General features: G+C 59.5%; 1 protein-coding gene across 2 annotated transcripts; it reads right to left on the bottom strand.

The window, feature by feature from the left end:
• Nucleotides 1-2,251: 2,251 nt before the first annotated feature.
• SLC16A1 (solute carrier family 16 member 1) lies at nt 2,252-17,022 on the bottom strand. Of its 2 annotated transcripts, XR_014617868.1 has the most exons (6): nt 17,010-17,022; nt 8,187-8,444; nt 5,211-5,354; nt 4,207-5,070; nt 3,439-3,899; nt 2,252-2,511 (listed from the first exon to the last, which is right to left on the bottom strand). XR_014617868.1 is itself a non-coding variant. In XM_084275979.1 (5 exons), the coding sequence occupies exons 2-5, from the start codon at nt 8,401-8,403 to the stop codon at nt 3,598-3,600; spliced, it is 1,527 nt and encodes a 508-aa protein (XP_084132105.1). In that variant the 5' UTR covers nt 8,404-8,444; nt 17,010-17,022; the 3' UTR covers nt 3,370-3,597. The 2 variants fall into 2 exon arrangements, 1 of the variants encoding a protein (XP_084132105.1); XM_084275979.1 differs by lacking the exon at nt 2,252-2,511 and having other exon boundaries at nt 3,370-3,899.
• Between the last annotated feature and the right edge of the window lie 465 nt (nt 17,023-17,487).

Raw genomic sequence — 17,487 nt, 5'->3', positions numbered from 1 at the left:
CGTGGGACTGTTGCCCCTCCCTACAGCTGCCCTCCCTTCCCAGCATCACCGCCCAGCAGCTGGGAACAGCAGCCTTGTTTGCAGAGCAGCAGCGCCAGGGCTCGACCAGAGCTGCACACTCAGCAGAACTCAAACCTCCCAAAAACCTGAATAAACCCCCTGGGCAGAGCAGGGCTGGGCAGGGACCCAGATCCCCTCCTCATGCCTGTCACATGAATGAGCTCTGTGGCTGCCCCCCTCCCCAGGAAAGGGATTGTGCCGCATTGTAGGGAGGATTAGGGCGTTTCGGGACTCCCAGAGCAACCGTGGGTGTGGGGCTGCTGCGAGACTGCCTCTGCCCTGCCCCAGCCCCCCACAGTACCCCAGCATCACAAAGCAAGTGCTTCCTGGCCCCCAGAAAGGGAAATGGGCCCAAGGCAGCTGGTGGGGCACTGGGGCAGCTCCCAGAGGCAGTGGGTGGGTGGAGGACACACTGAAGCCAGGACAGAGGTGGCAGCAGCTCCCCAGCCCGAGCTGCTGCATCTGCAGGGAATCACACAGTGACCTCCCCCTGTGCCCCCCTAAAACAGGGAAGGGGGGGGGGGGCGGGAGGAGGGTACCCCCAGCCTGGTGTGTCTGGCTGGCCCCCTGCTCCCACAGGCAGTGCTGCCCCAGTCTCATCCAGCCAGGGCTACTGCTGGCAGTCAGGAACTGGCAGCACTTCCCAGCCCCAGGCTGAGTCCTCTGGGAGCCCCCGAGCCCCCCCCGGCTGGTCCTGGCCAGCAGCCTCAGCTGTTTGGGAATTCAGTCCCAAGTATTTCCTCAATTCCACTCGCTATGAAGGGAATTTTATTTTGCTACCCCCAGGAGGAAGGAAGGGGCCTGGCCAAGTGTGCAGGAATCTGTGCAGGGAGATGCAGGGGAGACAGCCCAGCACTGCCCCAGGGGAACCAGCCAGTGATGCTCAGCCACTGCCACAGGGACCCTTGGCTGGGGAGTGGGGAAGCACCACAGCCCCCCTGCAGCCCCTCACGTGGCAGCATCTCCTAGCCTGCCCTGGGGCAGGTCGGGGAGGGATGTCCCTACACCACCAGCTCTTACTGGCAAGGGCTGCTGCACAGCCCCCCAGCCAGGGCTCCCACCCCACCAGCTTGGGTTTGACCCCAGTTTATAGGTGGGTAAGGGCAAAGGGCAGCTGTACTGCCCAGCACAGCCAGCACCTTTGCTCACAGAAGTGACATGACTGTGCCCAGCCCCACTCCTGCAAGCCAAGCTGCCAGGCAAACTGGGGCAGCCCCTACCAGGCCACGGGGCAGAGTCCTGGCCCTGCCACAGCACGTAGCCAGGGGCCCGGCTCTGCCCTTACATGTAGGGTAATTACACAGCTTTTAGGCTGAGTCATTTTACAGCCCAACCCGGGGCAGGAGCTCTCCTGACCCCACACACCATCCTCCTTCACCTGCACACCCAGGGTCCCAGAGGCAAGATAGGGCTGAGAGGCAGCTCTGAGCAGCATAGAGCAGAGGGGAGAGGGACCAGAGGCTGCCCCTAGAAAACAGCTGGGGATTTACTGCCCAAGTGTTCCCAGCAGCCAGGACCTCGCAGCAGGAAGTGACTGAAACATGTTCCTTGGAAGGGCTGGCACCCTGCCCCAGCCACGCTGGTTACTGTAACGCCTGGGTCATGCCGGGAAGATGTCAGTGCTGGAGGATTCTCACCCAGGCTCCTCCCAGCACACAGACCTGGGTAACCCCCCCACAGCTCCCTGCTCACCACAGGAGACAGACCCCAGGGAGCAGGGCAGGGCTGGCAGCTTGTCTGCCCATGGTGATGTACTGCCATGGGAACCCACCCTGGGGCCACAGACACCCCATGAACACACAGCCACAGAGCCACAGCGCAGCCCGGTACAAAGTCCTTTTATATAAAGCACTGTGGCAGCTTTATAAAGTTATTCTGCAGTGGGGAAACACCCCAGCACACTTTCTGAAGGACGTGGGCCAAAACAAAGCCCAGAGCAGCACAAGGAGAGCAGCAGCAGCATCCACGGGTGGGCTCAGGCAGGAAGACCTTCCTTCAACCCCTGGTTTGGTTCAGGCCATCCCAGAGCCCAGCCAGAGACACAGGAAAGTCTCACCCTCGCTGGACACAGACCAGCACATGGAGACCCAGCTCTGGCCCCAGCCCTACTCACCTCTCCCCAGAGCCACCCCTAAAACACACAGTGTGTGGCACCCATAGGATTCTAGGAAGAAATTCACCATTTGATGGGTAAATTGTAAAAAAAACCAAAACCAAGTTTATTTGAAAAAAAAAAAAAAACTCAGCCTCTTACATATTTCTGATCAACATTTACTAGAACTTGAGAGCCACGAGCCTGCTCCACGTACGTTGAGATATTTTCCAGCACTAAAAAATAAAAAATAAATACGTACAAATTCTCTCCTCCCCCTTCCATGTCCTAGATGTGAGTGGTTAGGCAGCCACCGCCTTAAGGTCTCAGTTGAACAGAAGCAAGTAAAAGAGGTTCCTCTAGGAGATAAAAGAGCGAAAGCAGAAGGCCTGTCTCAGGGATGTACCATCTCCACCCACCCCCACCCCAGCTCCACACACACCCCACCCCCCAGCTCTGCCCAGGGTCAGCACCCAAAACACCCACCCGAGTGGCATCGATCAGCACAGGGATACTCCAGTGGAAACCCACCCCACGGGGGGACCACAGCCAGTACCCCAAACCCTGCTGAGCCACCACGCTGGCATCCATTTCACATCACCCAGCGTTGGGCTGAGCAGAGGCACTGTCAGGGCAGAGTCAGGGGGGCAGGGGGACACCAGCAACCCCCACAAAGGTTCAGCTGCAGGGGCTGGGTGCACGGGGGCTGCTGTAGCCCTGGCACAGGGCAGCACTGCCCAACATGAACCACAGCCATCCTCCAACAACTCCACTATCCCATGAGAGCACAACTACAAGAGAGGGATTTTAAGAGAACTACAGTAGCTAAAGTGTTTTCCAAACATACCTAAAAGACCACCTACAGAGCCAGGAGTCACCCAGCACGGGAGCCAAAGACCACCCAGCCCCGTGCCCGGATGCCCCTCTGCCGAGGGCCCGCGGTAAGAAGCGTGTGAAGCAGTATTCATCCAGGGCCGGCCCTGAGCCCATCGTGCTTCAACAAGTCCAGTATCCTGCTGCTTATGGCTTTTTAACACAAACCCCACCCCCACCCCTGAAACACAGGTACACGCACACCCCACCCCACCCCCCCACATCCTGAGCAGAAGGCAGAGCTAAAGCACGTTTAGAGTTAAGGCTCATCCAGACTCAGCTAGGTACTGTAAGGCACATATTAGTACATCCGTGTTACTGTTAAAAAGCCAGACTATAAAAAGCCCCCCAGTCCCCTCCCCACCCCCCCCACCCCCCAACACATGAGGATACTGCACGTGTTGCCCCGTTACCTTTGTTGAACACAGAGGGAAAGACAGTTCAGAGCCTGGTACAAATGAACACCTGGTTTAAACACTTCTCACGGCCGCCCAGCGCCAGCGGAGCACGGCCCCAGCCACCACGCCAGGGCAGCGGCGCTTCCCCGACACTCCGGGATGGAGACTAGTCCCTCACATGTGGCTCTCCTCCTCTTTGACCACATCCTCCAGGCTCTTCTGAGGCGAGGGGGCCACGTCATTGTTTGCCTCTTTCTGCTTCTCGGCCTCGTCCACGTTGGTCTCCTCCTCCTTCCCTTCGTTCCTCGCCTTCTCCTCCGCCTTCTCCTCGGCCTTCTGCTCCGCCTTCTGCTCCCGTGCCACCAGCCGGTAGTTGATGCCCATCCCAATGAAGAGGTAGATCCCAGAGACGATGAGGATGACTCCACAGGCCCAGTACGTGTACTTGTAGTCACCATACATGTCGTTGAGCTTCCCTAAGGGACAGAGAGGGGACAGCTTAGCCACATGCCCCCAGAACTGCTCCGGGTTGTGGAAACATTCCCAAAGCAGCCCAAGCCCATCACCCTCAGTGTCAGGCCTTCACTCCTCCAGCCCTTGCTTCCCACTCTGAGCCAGGGGCTCAACCCTCACTTCCCTGGCCAGCTCTCAGATGCTTGTTGGGGCCTCAGGGCCAGCGCTCACCCACCTCACCCCTACCCAAGTACAGGACCACCCACAGGCCCCACCACCCCAGCAAGGCTGGGCAGGACAGGCACAGCACCTGGGCACAGAACACCCTACCTAGCAAGGGGGGTCCCAGAAGCACAGGGCAGCACTCCACGATGGTCACCAGGCCGACAGCACTGGAGAACCGCTGCGCTCCCACCAGGTCCATCAGCGTCTCGAACAGGACCGAGCTCAGCCAGCCGAAGGCAAAGCCAAAGAAGCCGGCGTAGATGCAGAAGCCGGCATAGGTGGTAGACATGGGGGCCAGGAGGTGGCACACCCCGTTGTAAATCACAGAGATGGCAAAGAAGTACTGGACTCTGGGTCTGATCCACTTGGTGTTTGCCACCAGTCCCATGGAAGGCCTGGCCACCATGTCTACAAAGGCCAGGATGGAGAGCAGGAAGGCTGCAGACTCGTTAGCGATCTTCTTGCTCTTCGCGTAATTGCTGAGGAAGACCAGGGGAGTGAAGAGCCCGAAGAACATGATCACGTTGCCTGACAGATAGAGCAGGAAGCCCCTGTGTGTAAACAGCGACAAGTCCAAGAACTTGTTGATGGTCTGGAAAAATGAGCTCTTCTGTTTCTTGGTCTTGCCGCCGATGAGGTCTGTGCTCGTGTCACTGTCGTCCTTCTTCACCACCTTCCCGGCCTCCTGCAGCACCTCCTTCGTGGGCTCCTTCTTCAGCTGCTCTGGCTTGGGGCCTATGGGCCGCATCAGGGACCCGGCAACGCAGCAGTTCAGCAGGAGGCCGCCGAGGATGAGGAAGCTGCCGCGCCAGCCAAATATGCCAAAGAAGAGCTGGTTGACAGGCGCCAGGGTGGAGAGGAACACGGGGCTGCCCGCCATGGCCAGCCCGTTAGCCAGGGGACGCTTCTTGAAGAAGTACTTGCCGATCATCGTCAGGGCTGGGTTCAGGTTGAACGCGAGCCCGAGACCTGAGGAGAGAACAGGAGACACGGGGCTCAGCTCGAGCACCCCACAAGCCAGCAGCACCAGCAGCAGGAGGGCTGCTGGGACAAGCAGGAGCAGGGTTGCTGGGCTCCTCTGGCTGCATTAACCTCTCGTCCACACTTACCCCCCACGACCCCAACGCAGAAGTACAGCTCCTCCACTGTGTTGCAGAAGGAGGCAGCGATCAACCCGCAGCCGGAGAGGCAGCCGCCGGCGATCATGATGGGCCGGCTGCCATACTTGTTCACCAGGATGCTGCTGATGGGACCTGAGGATTTGGAGGAGACAGGCCCAGGGATGAGTTATCATTGCATGCCAGACAAGGCAGAGGCACACGAGCACACTGGTTTATGGCCAGAGGCTTTCACACTGTGACACTTCACCTAGGCAGGGAGCTGGGAAGGGACAGGAGGTTCAGAGCCTGCTGGAGATCAGGGGGACATCTGGTCAGCACCAAGCAGAGACTTCCCTGAGCTGCTCCCAGGGGCTGTGAGAGCTGCAGCTGGCCCAGGGACAGGGGTTGGGACAGCATGAGGACACTCTGCTCCAGGGGCTCTGTCTGGCCCATGGCCACCTGCCCACCACAGGCCAGGGGCTCAGCAGCAGCAGGGCACAGCACTGTCCGCCTCCAGTGAGAGGTTTCCAATCCAGTCAAAGCTGTGAACAAACAGCTTGATGGGCACAGACAAAGCTGGCGGAGCTGGAGGAGCAGCACCGTGCCACCCTGGGGAGGAGGGGTGCTTCTGTCTTCACACCACCTGACAGTAGAAGAGCCCAATCACTCTACACACTCATCTAAGTGCTTCAGTATTAGGAGCTTTAATCCAAAGCAAACAGTGATTAGATACTGTGAAGCATGCTCTACAGATACTAAAATGTATTTAAATAAACTGAATGAACATCCATTGAATATTAACAGACCCAGTTTTGCCATTAACAGATAACAAGGTTGTCAACATGTTATTCATGGGTCCTCAGACGCTACTTGACCTCTTTGCCCAGTTTAAACAAAGCCTGGTGAAGGTTACAGAAGCCCAGCAGCTGCAGAGGCTCCCAGCCCCACAGCATCCCACTCCCACAGTGCTGGTGCCGACGTGCCAACCAGAGCAACCTGTGCCAGCAGCAATGACCTGATGCCACCACCTGCCAGGAAGGGGCTGCATCCCCCATCCCATGAGAGGTGGCTGCAGGTCCCAGGGGCTGTCACATTGCCCCAAGCCCCAGATGCTTCCCCACAGAGCTCTTGGCACTCAGCAAAACATGAACCTTGAACTCAAACGTGATGGCCCTGGACAGAGCCTAAAGGCAACCGTGGCCTTTCCTCTGGGAAATCAGCCTGGAGCAGCAGCTCCAAGGACAGCTAGCAGGAAGCCACCCTGATAGCAACTCCCCCCCTTCTTTTTTCAGTGAAAGAAAAGAGAGAACTGACACCCAGCCCATGTTAAGAGTCTCATGAAGTGTTTCTGGCCACATGTTAGCCAATCTATTTTGATTATTCGTGCTGTGAGAAAGGTGTTAAGTAATGCAAACCGTTCTCCCTAATCCTGAGGTGGAGCTGAGAAAGGGGCATCCATGGGGCTGCAGGACACAGCTCCACTGCCCTGGCCCTGCCTGGGACAGGAGCTAACCCAGCTCCTGATACCATTGGCCAAGGATGTTTTCCCAGAGCATAAGCTACATTTTTTGCCTCCAAGCAAGCACATAGTCCCCACAGGAAGGTGCCTTGGGAACAAGCATGGGATGCACACTGCAGCCACCCCAGGGCAGTGCCGACCTTGCCAAGGGCCTGGGCTCAGGCTGCAGGAGGCACAGAAGCAACAAGTGGGGCAGCAGCACATGGCCCCCACACCAGCAGCCAGGGATGCACTGGGACAGCACTGGGGTACCTTCAGCACCCCTGCCACTGCCCCATGGGCAAGCGGTTCAGGGCTGCTGGGATTTAGTGGCAATGGCTGAAGTGGAGCAGGAGAGGTGGTGTGAGCACAGAGGGAGAAGAGACAGACCCAGAACTGGAGGAGAGAGTTCACCCCACCCCCCAACACCGGGCAGCTCCAGGCAGTGCCACCCCTGGGGCACCCACAGGAACCAGCTCGGAGCTATTAGGAGAGGGAATGGCCCAGATTGAGTCTCATTAAGGCAGTTACAGGGTTTACAAGCTTGTTATAACATCAGAGCAGGGAAATGCGCTGGTCGCTTGGCTGGCTGAGCCAGGACAAAGCCCAGCCTGTTCCCCAGAGGAAAAGCCTCGTGCTCAGCGAGCGCTGACATCAGCGCCTCTCGCTGCACGAACGCAGCGAGGCCGCAGGCAGCTCGCCAGCCGGGACGGCAGCGGCACAAGATCCCCCTCCCCTCCAAAGGGGACACAACGCAGGCTCCCAGTAAAAGCTCCTTTCAGCCCAGCACGAAGCTGGGTCTGCCAGCGGGTAACGAGGCACCGGGGGTTGGAGACCGGCGAGGTGCTGGCTGGGAGCACATCACCCCGCAGGGAGCACGCTGCCTGCTCCTCGCTGGGCAAAGAGGAGCATAAAGCACAAGCCTGGGGATTAAAGGCTCCAAGAAGCCCCTTCTGAAGCATGGGGGAGGGGACCTGCTTCAGTTTAAGGAGTTTTGCTTTATTCTGCTCCTGTCTCTGTGCTTGCCACCCCCAAACAGCACAGAACAGGGAGCACCAGCTTTCAGCGCACTCCTGAGCCACCGAGCTGACCAGAAACTGGGGACAGACCCCCTAGATACACCTACTGTGTCCTGGATTAAAAGATATTGGTATTTTCTTGTACAGAGACCCCTCAAGCAGGGCTCTTACACATGGCTCAGCCATCCCCCCCAGCCCTAGGGTGTTCAGCACAATGTAACAAGGACAAGGGCAGAATTATACAAGTCCTAATTCCCCGGAAAGATTTTCCTTACAGCTTTGCAGAAGAGGACAGATTAACCCGGTTTTTGTATTCTGGGCATTAAATGGAACTTTGAGCAGCCTCCTTGAGGCAAACTTGCTACAGAAAGAAGAGTCCCAACTTTTAGCAGTTTTGGCTGTGGTCACCACAGCCAGGTGTGACATCGGATGGAGTACAACCACATCCTGCCCTGCGCATCCACTTACCTCCTGCATACATAACAGCCAGCATGATGGAGGAGATCCATGAGACTTTGCTGCTGCTTGCGTTGAAGATGACCTCTATCTCTTTGAAGAACACTGTGATGGACTTGGGGAAGGCGTAGGAGAACCCAATGGAGATGAAGGCTCCGATGACGACGGCCCATCCCCATCCTCCTTCAGGAGGGGTGTATCCCACGGGGCCTCCGATGGCCGGTGGCATCTTTAACCAAGATGGTGACGACTCAGTTGGGGTTCAAAGATCTGCAAAGGACAAAGTATCATCTCAGCTGAAAGCAGACAGGTGCATCCCCACTCCCTGGCATGCAGCAGCACAGCACCAGCACCCTGGACCACCTCCAGGAGAGCTGATCCAAGAGGAGCTCACCACTTGGAGCTCACCAGCACATCCACCAAAGGCCATCCCAAAATACATGCTCAGATTGCAGCTGGCCTTTGAGAGCCCTGGCCCACAGGTATTTATAAGCCCCAAACTTAAGCCACAATGCTCTGTCCTAAGCTGAAGAGAGCAGGCAATGTTCTCACCAGCAGCAGGCAGGGCTGGGACCTGTGGGGCAGCAGTTGGTCTGGGTGGGCTCACCTGCCTGGGGCAGAGCCCCACAGCCCCTCCAGCAGTGCAATCCCTGCACCACCCCAGCACAGCACGCAGTCTGGGGACACCCCAGAACACCTGAAGCAGGAGGAGCACCCCCCAAGTTAAGTGCAGGTGCACAGGGGAAACAAGTCCACGCACAGGAGCCAGGACACCCTTGTTTCTGCAAAGAAGGAGCAAGCGAGCAGGTGTCAGAGCAGACCTGCCAGCACTGAAGGTCACAGCCTGCAGCTAAACTTAGCCCAGGCAGTGTCAGGGAATGCTCCCACACACTGCCCAGCACTGCCCGGGGAGGGGGTGTCTGGCTCCCACAGGGCTCAGCCCCAGCAGGAACCCCCGACTCAGCTGCCCCCAACTCCTCCTCCCCTACTGAAAAGGCTACAGCAGGTTTCAGAGAGGCACCCAAGTGTAAAAACAATTCACCTTAAAAGCTCAGACCCAGAAGGGATTAGAAAATAAAGTAAATGTGGAAATGTCATCCCAGCTCGCTCAGAGCCGGGAGCTGCGGCTGATTCAGAGCCATTTGGAGCCCGGCAGCATCGAGCTGCTCACGTGTTGCCTGTGCTCCAGCTGCTGCACGGCTGGATCACACCCCCGAGCTGTGGTCACTCCAAAGATACGGCTGCTCCAGGCAGCTGAGCACGGCACAAGCTGTCCCAGGGAAGAAATGCAAGCAGAGCAGCTGCTCACAAGCGTGGTTTACAGTATGCAAAGCAACAGGAATCGCTACAGTCCCGAGAAGTCCTGCATGCCCTGTACAGGCTTTAGAAAGCACTGGCACCCCACAGCCCTCCGCATCCTCACAGCTAGAGGCAACCCTGTCCGTATTAAACACCATCAGCCAAGGGGGGACATCAGGCCCCTTTGCAGGAGCCCAACCCTCGCTCCACAGCTCTCTGCTCTGCTGCTCAGGCTCCCACTTAAAGAGCCACCTCCGAGCAGAAAATCTTTCCCCAGAGCTCCCCAGGTCACATCAGGCACTGCCACAACTTCAAAGCAGCACGCTGGCTCGGAGGTGGCGCAGCCTCTATTTATAGCAGCATCCGCCCAGGCTCATGACGATTACCATCTCGTCCAGGGCTGTGACATGCCACCATCCACCTGGCACGTCCCCTCACACCCTCAGCACACCACAGCAGTGGGCTGTGCCCACCTGCTCCATGTCACTTGGGTGCACATCCCAGGGCAGGGTCCAGGCATCCCACAGCCCATGGCCCCTGAGTGTGGGGAGTCCCCACTCCCACCTGGCACTGCACAGGCACCAAGTTACCCGATACGGTCCCACAGGTTCACCAGAGCCACCCGACACCTGGACACGCTCAGACGATGCCTCGGACCAACCCACAGGGCACGAGGAAGCAAAGCACACGGGAGGCTGGTTCCTGTAAGCCGCTAAGACTGGTTTAGCCTGACCCAGACACCGATTTCTTCACTGGCAGGGTATTTTCCTGCATCCTGGCCAGTGCAACACATGACCATCACGAGCAGATCTGAGCCACCCGTCCGCCCCAACAAAGGAATCATTTACAAGATGCTGCCTTGGGCACGTCCAGGACTGAACTATGCCCAGGAGCCAGAGGAACAGGTCTCCTCCCTCAGAGCCCTGGGACCGCAGCCACCCAAGCAGCTCGTTCGGCACCTCTGAGCCCACACAGGCAGGGTCTGGCTGCAGGCAGCCCCCCCGTGTAGTCAGGGGGGGCAGTGACAGGCTCTGTCTGCATGGACCACGTACCTCGGGCCTCTCGGCGTGGGGACCAGCCCCCCCACCTGCCATGCTCTTCCTGCACAGCCGCTATGAACACTGGGTTCTGTTTAACATCACTTCCCCACCCCGGCTGCGCACTGAAGTTTCCAGCCGCCTCCTGCTTTGAGTCATTCTGCGCTTTCACAGCACTCAGTGAACTTTAAAGCATCATCCAACTACACTGATTTGTCTGAAACGTTTTTCAACGATGAGGCCGCCAGGTGCTGGCAGTAAAATGCTACCAGTAAGGAATAAAATCTACTTGTTAGCAGTAATTAAAAGAACTGGCAATTAAAGCTATCCAAAGTACAATATGGGGTATTGGGGATTTTTCTTTTTGCTCCTGAGACACACAGAGGTTTAATTCTCCTACCCCTCCCAAAGAGCTTGATTGCACTGAAATTACTGCGGCTTGGTTCATCTATTTGTTCTCCCCTGGCACGCAGCATTCCTCCTCCCGTGGCTGCTCAGGTAGCGTGTCTCCATACAATAAAATGCCTTTTGGCAGGTTAGACATGACCCCTCTTGCACAGGGAAAACCTTGAACCCGACAGGGTTGGAGACCATGGAGCAAGCTTCCCGAATCCCAGCGCCAGAGGGTTTACATGATGAGCTCTGCATGCCACGACACTTTTCCCTGACTCACTGGAAACCCTTATTAAGAAAGACCAGTTTTAGAAAGTTCTTCCCTCAGCTGCATTAAGCTGCTTGCCGATTTCCTCCTAGCCCCCACACAGTAGTTTTAAACCAGAGACAAAAAAGCACATGCAAGGCAGCCAGTTCAACTGGAAAACTTCCCTCCGCTCTGCAGCAAGGGAAAAAGAACACCCAGAACATGGTTACGGCGTTCACAGCTCTGTTTTGGAAAGGCTGCAACGTGTAAGACGTGTTTGGAAAGCAAATTCACAGCTGCCAGGCAGCCAGCTACAGTTTGCCCTATTAAGGAATAAAATAACCATATTTGCAGTAATTAAGACTGATGAGACCAAGTAATGACTGCAAGGATCACATCTGCTCCCCGTAAACGTCCTGACTAACCCACAGGAATGGGTAGCCTACAGCAACCCTCCTCTGCACGGCAGAGCTTAGAGCAGGAGCGCAGGGTTCCCAGGACATGAGAACTGCACCAGCTCGAGACATGCCACGGAAGACCAAAACCCTTCCCATCTCCTCGGTCCCACACACACCACTCATCCCTTCTCCTGAGGGGCCTGGAACAGGAAGATTTCAAGACTTTTTGTTACATAATGCAGCAAATTGCTGCGCTTTTAAAAGCCCTGGCTTGGCAGGGCTCCAGAGGAAAGACAGAGGCTCACAGTTCTCAAGCACTGCAAATGCCACAAAATATTTCTGGGGCAAGCCCTTTATGAAAGTGTCCTCACATCGCTTCTCACTGGGGTCAGAGGAAGAGGGACATCCCACGCAGGGGCCATGCCAGGGCACCTCCACCTCCTCTTGTGCACCCCTTCAGCCTAAAGCTTTCCTACTTGGGCACATGCTCACCGGGCAGTTGCTGCTTCTAAAACCTCCCCCATGGCACAGGGCACTTGGAGGTGCTGGCAGAGCTCAGGCTGGAGAAGGGCAGGCAGCAGAGCCCCAGCTTCTGCTCCCACAGCCCATCACCAGCCCCGAGCCCACACATAAAGCTGGTGGTGGCCAGTCCCAGTGCAGCTGCCTCTGCTCCTGGGCACCAGCTCCATGGGTCACAGCAGTGCCTGGAGCAGGATCGCAGTGCAGCAAGATACCATGGGATGTCCCAGTTGTACCCATGGCCATTTGGGCCCCTCATGCCTTCATCAGCTGGACCAGACCTTCAGCCAGCAAGCGCCAACACTGAAACACCCAGGCCCAAAGCTGACCCTCACCAGCAGCACCAGACCCCACTCCCTGAGGGGACTCCCACCTCAAGCCCCCGGCAGAGGGGGTGGATGCAGGAGCGGGATGCTGCTCCCTGAGAACTCCCATTCCTGTCAGCCCCATCCCCAAACATTATCCAACAGAGCCTGGTGCCCATCCATCCCTCCCCACCCCTGTGGGATAGCACAGGGCCACAAACACCCCGTGGGATGTCTGGCATGCAGAGCCAGCGGATCCCAAGCATCCCTTCTGGTCCCTGAAGCTAAATGGACATCTTGTGCTTAGTGCTGGGGAAGGGAGTCGAAGGAAGCCCTGGCAGTCACAAGCTGTTCACAACCAGTAACACTTTGTAGCTTCAAATCTGCCCTTTTCCTGGCCAGGAGCAAGACATACAGCTTGCTCTGAGCTCACGAGACACCACTTCCACCAGTTTTAAGCAGGTTTATAGCATTAAGCACGGAGCTTTAACTCCAACGAGCACCCACAGCCGGGGTTTAACCGGTGGGCACATGGCCTGCGTGACCCCCAGCACTTGCAGGGCTCTGCACCAAGACAATAGGCCATTGAAGCGCCGCATGGCTGCTGCGCTCACTCGCAGGGTGAGGCGAGGTCAGCAGCAGGGGCAGGGTTTGCTGAAGGCCGGCTGCACCAGCCCAAGGCCTCTGCCAGAAGCAGCCCAGCCCGCTCAGCACCTCTCCCCACCGGGATGGCCTGCACACCCACAGACGTGCCTCGGTCTGCCGGCCCGGTGAGCTAAGCCCGGCACGCAGACAGGCAGACGCCACGGGGCACAGCGGCCGCGCTGGCAGAGGCGGCATCGGCAGCTGCCCTCTGCCAGCTCCAGCTGCACCCCGCCGCGAGCCCCAGCCTGCAGAGGCACGGAGCAGCCCACTCACCCCACCGGCCAGAGCCAAAACCCTTCCCTGGATGCCCGCCCCAGGTCTCTCCAGCAGACGGGGCACCCAAGCCACATGAAGTGGGATGTTGGGATGGTTTGTCAGAGTTTTGGGAGGGAACAACCAAGCAGAGAGGCAGACAGCTGTTTCTGCCTACCAGACAGATGCCAGGCGACATCCCACCCTGGGCTGTCATGCCCAGATATTAGCACCAGGGGTGCTGAGCCCATCTGAGCAAGAGCCAAGTCTCTCACTAGTATGAGAAAGCAGGAAGTCAGGCTTAAGCAAGCTATCAAGAAGAGCAAGGCAGAGAGTTGAGCTTATTTCTGTCCCAAAGCCCAGCCATCAGCACTGGAATGGGCTGTCCAGGGCAGTGGGGGAGCCCCTGCCCCAGAGGGATTTAAAAGGTGTGTAGATGTGGTGCTCAGGAGCAGTGTGGTTTTGGCAGTGCCAAGTTAGTGGTTGGACTGATGATCTTGGGTCTTTCCCAACCTAAATGATTCTACACAACGCAGCTCTTAGGGGTGTCACATTGGCTTCTAGGCTAGGCACAGCCCCCAGAGCTCCCTCTCTAGCCTGCCCCACAAGAGCATGGCTCTTCCCCAGGCAATGGGGGCTCTCCCAGCTGACCTCACCACCAACCCAGTACAAGGTACCATCCCTCCAGCTCAGAGGTGCTGAGCACAGAGAAAAGGCACTGGTGAAACAACCCCAGGCTCTGCTTGTGCCCCTGTCCCGAGGAAAAGGGCTTCCTACAGCACTGGCTGTCAGCCCCCCATCTCAGGAGGGGATGGGGGGCTCAGACCCTGTGCAAGGTCTCACAGTCCTACCCCAAGCACAAGCCATGCTCTGCCAGCAAGCAGAGGCAATCCTCCCTGCACCGGCACTGCTTGGGAATGCTCTGGAACACCCTGTGCCCGTCAGGAAATCCTCAGAATGAGAAAAATGTGGTACCAAATAGCTTCAGCATTCCTTCAGGCACCTGCACCACAGCCACAGTGTCTCTGAGGGCAGAGCAGGAGGCTGTGAAACCCCAGAAAGCCCCAGCCAAAGTGTAACTGCCGCTCTCCTCCCCCAGAGCCTGAGCTGTCTGTGCTCCTCACACGTTAAAAAGTGCCCAAAGCAGGGCCAAAGCCAGGCAGAACAGACAGAACACCCTCCCCAACAACCCAGAGGACCCGGGTGACTGGCTGCAGCTCCAGCAGTGTAACCACAGCTCCATCTCCGGCTTCAGCGCCCGGCCCAGCAGCCCGTCGGGCACGTTGGAGGGTGAGTCACACAGGCAGTCGAGAGGCTCTCGCTGCAACTCACTGCTACAGGGCCGCTTCCACAGAAGGAAATAGGAAGAGCCATGAGAGTGCGCGATGAGCGCTACAGCCCTTAAGGGGATGCCGCTCACCTCCCGTAGCCTACGTGCAACTTTCCAACCCCCATAAAGGAGACATTAAATAGCAGCACGCAAGGCAGCGGGTATTTTCCACCTTAACTGCCAAATAAATCCGGCCAGTTGCCCGAGAGAGAAGCCAACAGAAAGCAGAGGCAGCCATTCACACCTTCAGGAACCTCCTCGGGAAGGGGGAGGATGCCTCACACCTTCCCGGACCGGGACTTTGGGGCAGGGAGCCCTGGGGTACAGGAGCAAAACGCTTGTTTGTAGTTAAGCGATCCGGCCAGCGTTTAATCTAAGAGGGAGGAGGCCCCTTCGCAAAGGGGTTTCTCTACCCTGGGGCCCAGGTGCCCCCACTCCAGCACACACGGCCCATTTCTCCACCTTGCTCCTTCCCTTCCAGACACAGCCAAGAAAGCCTCAAAGACACCCAGGAGAATCAGGCTGCACTAAATTACCTCACTTAGCATGAGAATAGGATGCTTGTGCACCACAAAAAGGCTTAAGGCTCACAGAAAGGCACAAAAATCATTAGATTTCAGGTTCCTTGTGATGCAACTGAAAAGCCCATCCTTTTTCCCTCACCAGGAGAGCCTCAGAACCCAGGAGCATCAGGAGCCCTCCTGCAAAGGGCAAACTGCAGGGTGGGGGGGCGGGCAACCGTGGCTCTGTGCAGGACACCAATCCCACCCCTCCGGGGTGCAAGCTATCCACCACGGCCTCCTGACCGGCAGGTGATGCTTGTCCTGTTCCCTGCCCGGCTTCGAAGCCCCGATATATTGCCCACCCGTTCGCACACAGCGTGTTGGAGAAGCCCTGGGTGATGCACCCCAGCAGCACATCTGCTGCACCCCACTCACCCTCCACAGGGACCCGGCTGCTGCCCAGCCCTGCCTGGCTCTCTGAGCATCTGTCCTGGTGCAGTCAGAGATGGGCCGCAGGCTTTGCACGGAGTGGTCCCCAAGACCCCAGACCACAGCGAGCTCCCACCGCAGGGGCAGGGAAGCGCTTTGCAGGAGCCATCAGCTCCAGGAGCATCTCCCCAGCTTCTTGCTGCCAAGAGCGAGTGCGGGCTGCCAGCAGGCTCCAGCCATCCCACTTCCCGCTGTTGATCACGCCAGACCTTGCTGGCCGGGTGATGGCCCGACACACCCGGGGCAGGAGCACACCTCGGCACACATGCACGGCTGCGGGGACCTTGGAGCGTGCAGACTCCTCCCTGAGCAACACCAAAACCTCTCCTGGGGCTTAAACGATGCCAGCCCAGTCCCGCGGGCTCCTCCAGCGCAGCCACATCCCTGCAAGGTCCAACCGCCGCAGCCCATCACGATGCTGGAAGGAGCTCAGCGACTCACCCACCCAGGTGGCTTCGTGCACCCGATGTCCAGCTCCTGAGCGCCTGCTGGAAACACCCGAGGGCCGGTGCGAGCATCCGAGTGGCGAGCAGCATGGCAATGTGCCTCCCCACACAGTGGGGGAGGAGGGCTCCAGCAAGCACTGCCCGGGGGAAAGGGGGGGCCCCGCCAGCCCCAGCACCGCAAACCCACGCGGCTCCCAGGGACCTCAGCCAGGCAGCCACCCCAGGCTCTGCGCTTATCGGGTGCCAGAGGCCCGAGTGAGACACCTCGTTCCCTACACTGCTATCGGGCACCCGGCACAGCGGGGACGGACGCTCCGGCAACCCCTATAAACAACCCGGCCGGGCCTCCGGTGGGGCGCGGATGAGACTTATGGGGCGCCGGAGGAAGCGGGAGCTCGGCAGCCGCGTGCCTTGAGGGCTGGGCTCCCCCGGGTAAGGCACCCCCGGGGCCCGCGCAGCCCCCGGCCCTGAGCCACCAGCCGCTCCCCGCCGAAGGAGGTCACCGGGACAAGGACGGGGAGCGGGACCCGGCCCGGGGCGCTGCTCCCGGCGGCGAGAGGGGGAGGAGGGCGGGCTCTAGACACACGAGGCGGCCCCGGGCAGAACGCGTGGGACCCACAGCTCCATCCCAGCGCAAGAACGAAACAGGGGACCCGTCCGACCGCCGGGGGAGGGGGCACGGCACAGCCAGGCCAGTCCGGCCGCCCCACCAGCGCAGAACTCCCCGGCTCGCCGAGCCCGCCCGCGCCCACGTCCGACGGGCCGCAGACCGGGGACCCGCCGCCAGCACGGCCCCGCATGGCGGGGACCCAACACCGCGCCAGCGGCCCCGGGGCTGGAGGATGCCAGAGCGCGGGGAGCTCCCGCAGCCGGGGACCACGGCGCGGCCCATCCCCCGCGCGGCGCGTCCCGCCGCGTCCCGTCCCGTCCCGACCCGACCCATCTCCCGCCACGTGGGCCGCCGGGCCCTACCTGCGCGTGCCGCCGCCGGCCGAGTGCCGCCGCCCCCACCCCGCCGTTATAAGCATGGAGCGGCCGCGGGCGGGGCCTGGCCGGGCCGGGCCGGGCCGGGCTCCGCCCCCGCTACGCCACGTGCGCGTCGCCCCGGCTGCCCCCGCGGGCCCCCGCTCGCCCCCGAGCCCCGCGCCGCCTCCCCTCATCTCCCCTCCCTCCGCCGCCCCCGGCCCGGCCCCCGCCATCGCCGGCCGAGCGGAGCCGTGCGCCCCGGCACGTATCGCCCCGGCGGGGCGGCGCGGGGGAGGGTCGGCACCGGAGGCGGGCGGGCGGCAGCGGGAGGCAGCGGGAGCGCCGCCCCAGGTGCTCCGGCCCCGTGGGTTTCGGGCCGGTTCCGGGAGCGGCGGGCGGGAGGCCGGGTCGGGGCAGCCGGGGCTTGGCACGGCTCGGGGGACTCTCTGAACCTGTCCCGGCGAGGGGCCTCCACCCGCGGGTG

Source organism: Gallinula chloropus, assembly GCF_964237585.1.
Source record: "Gallinula chloropus genome assembly, chromosome: 27".
NCBI lineage: Eukaryota > Metazoa > Chordata > Aves > Gruiformes > Rallidae > Gallinula > Gallinula chloropus.
Note: the sequence above shows the minus strand (reverse complement) of the source record. Positions and strands in the feature narration are given on the sequence as shown.

Bases quoted from the DNA above. Each gene is read 5' to 3' on its own strand.
- SLC16A1 (XM_084275979.1), bottom strand. From the start codon at position 8,403: ATGCCACCGGCCATCGGAGGCCCCGTGGGATACACCCCTCCTGAAGGA. The intron at 5,355-8,186 runs GTAAGTGGATGC...CCAAATCCTCAG, and splicing joins GGCTGTTATGTATGCAGGAG to GTCCCATCAGCAGCATCCTG. The intron at 5,071-5,210 runs GTAAGTGTGGAC...TTCTCTCCTCAG, and splicing joins CTGCGTTGGGGTCGTGGGGG to GTCTCGGGCTCGCGTTCAAC.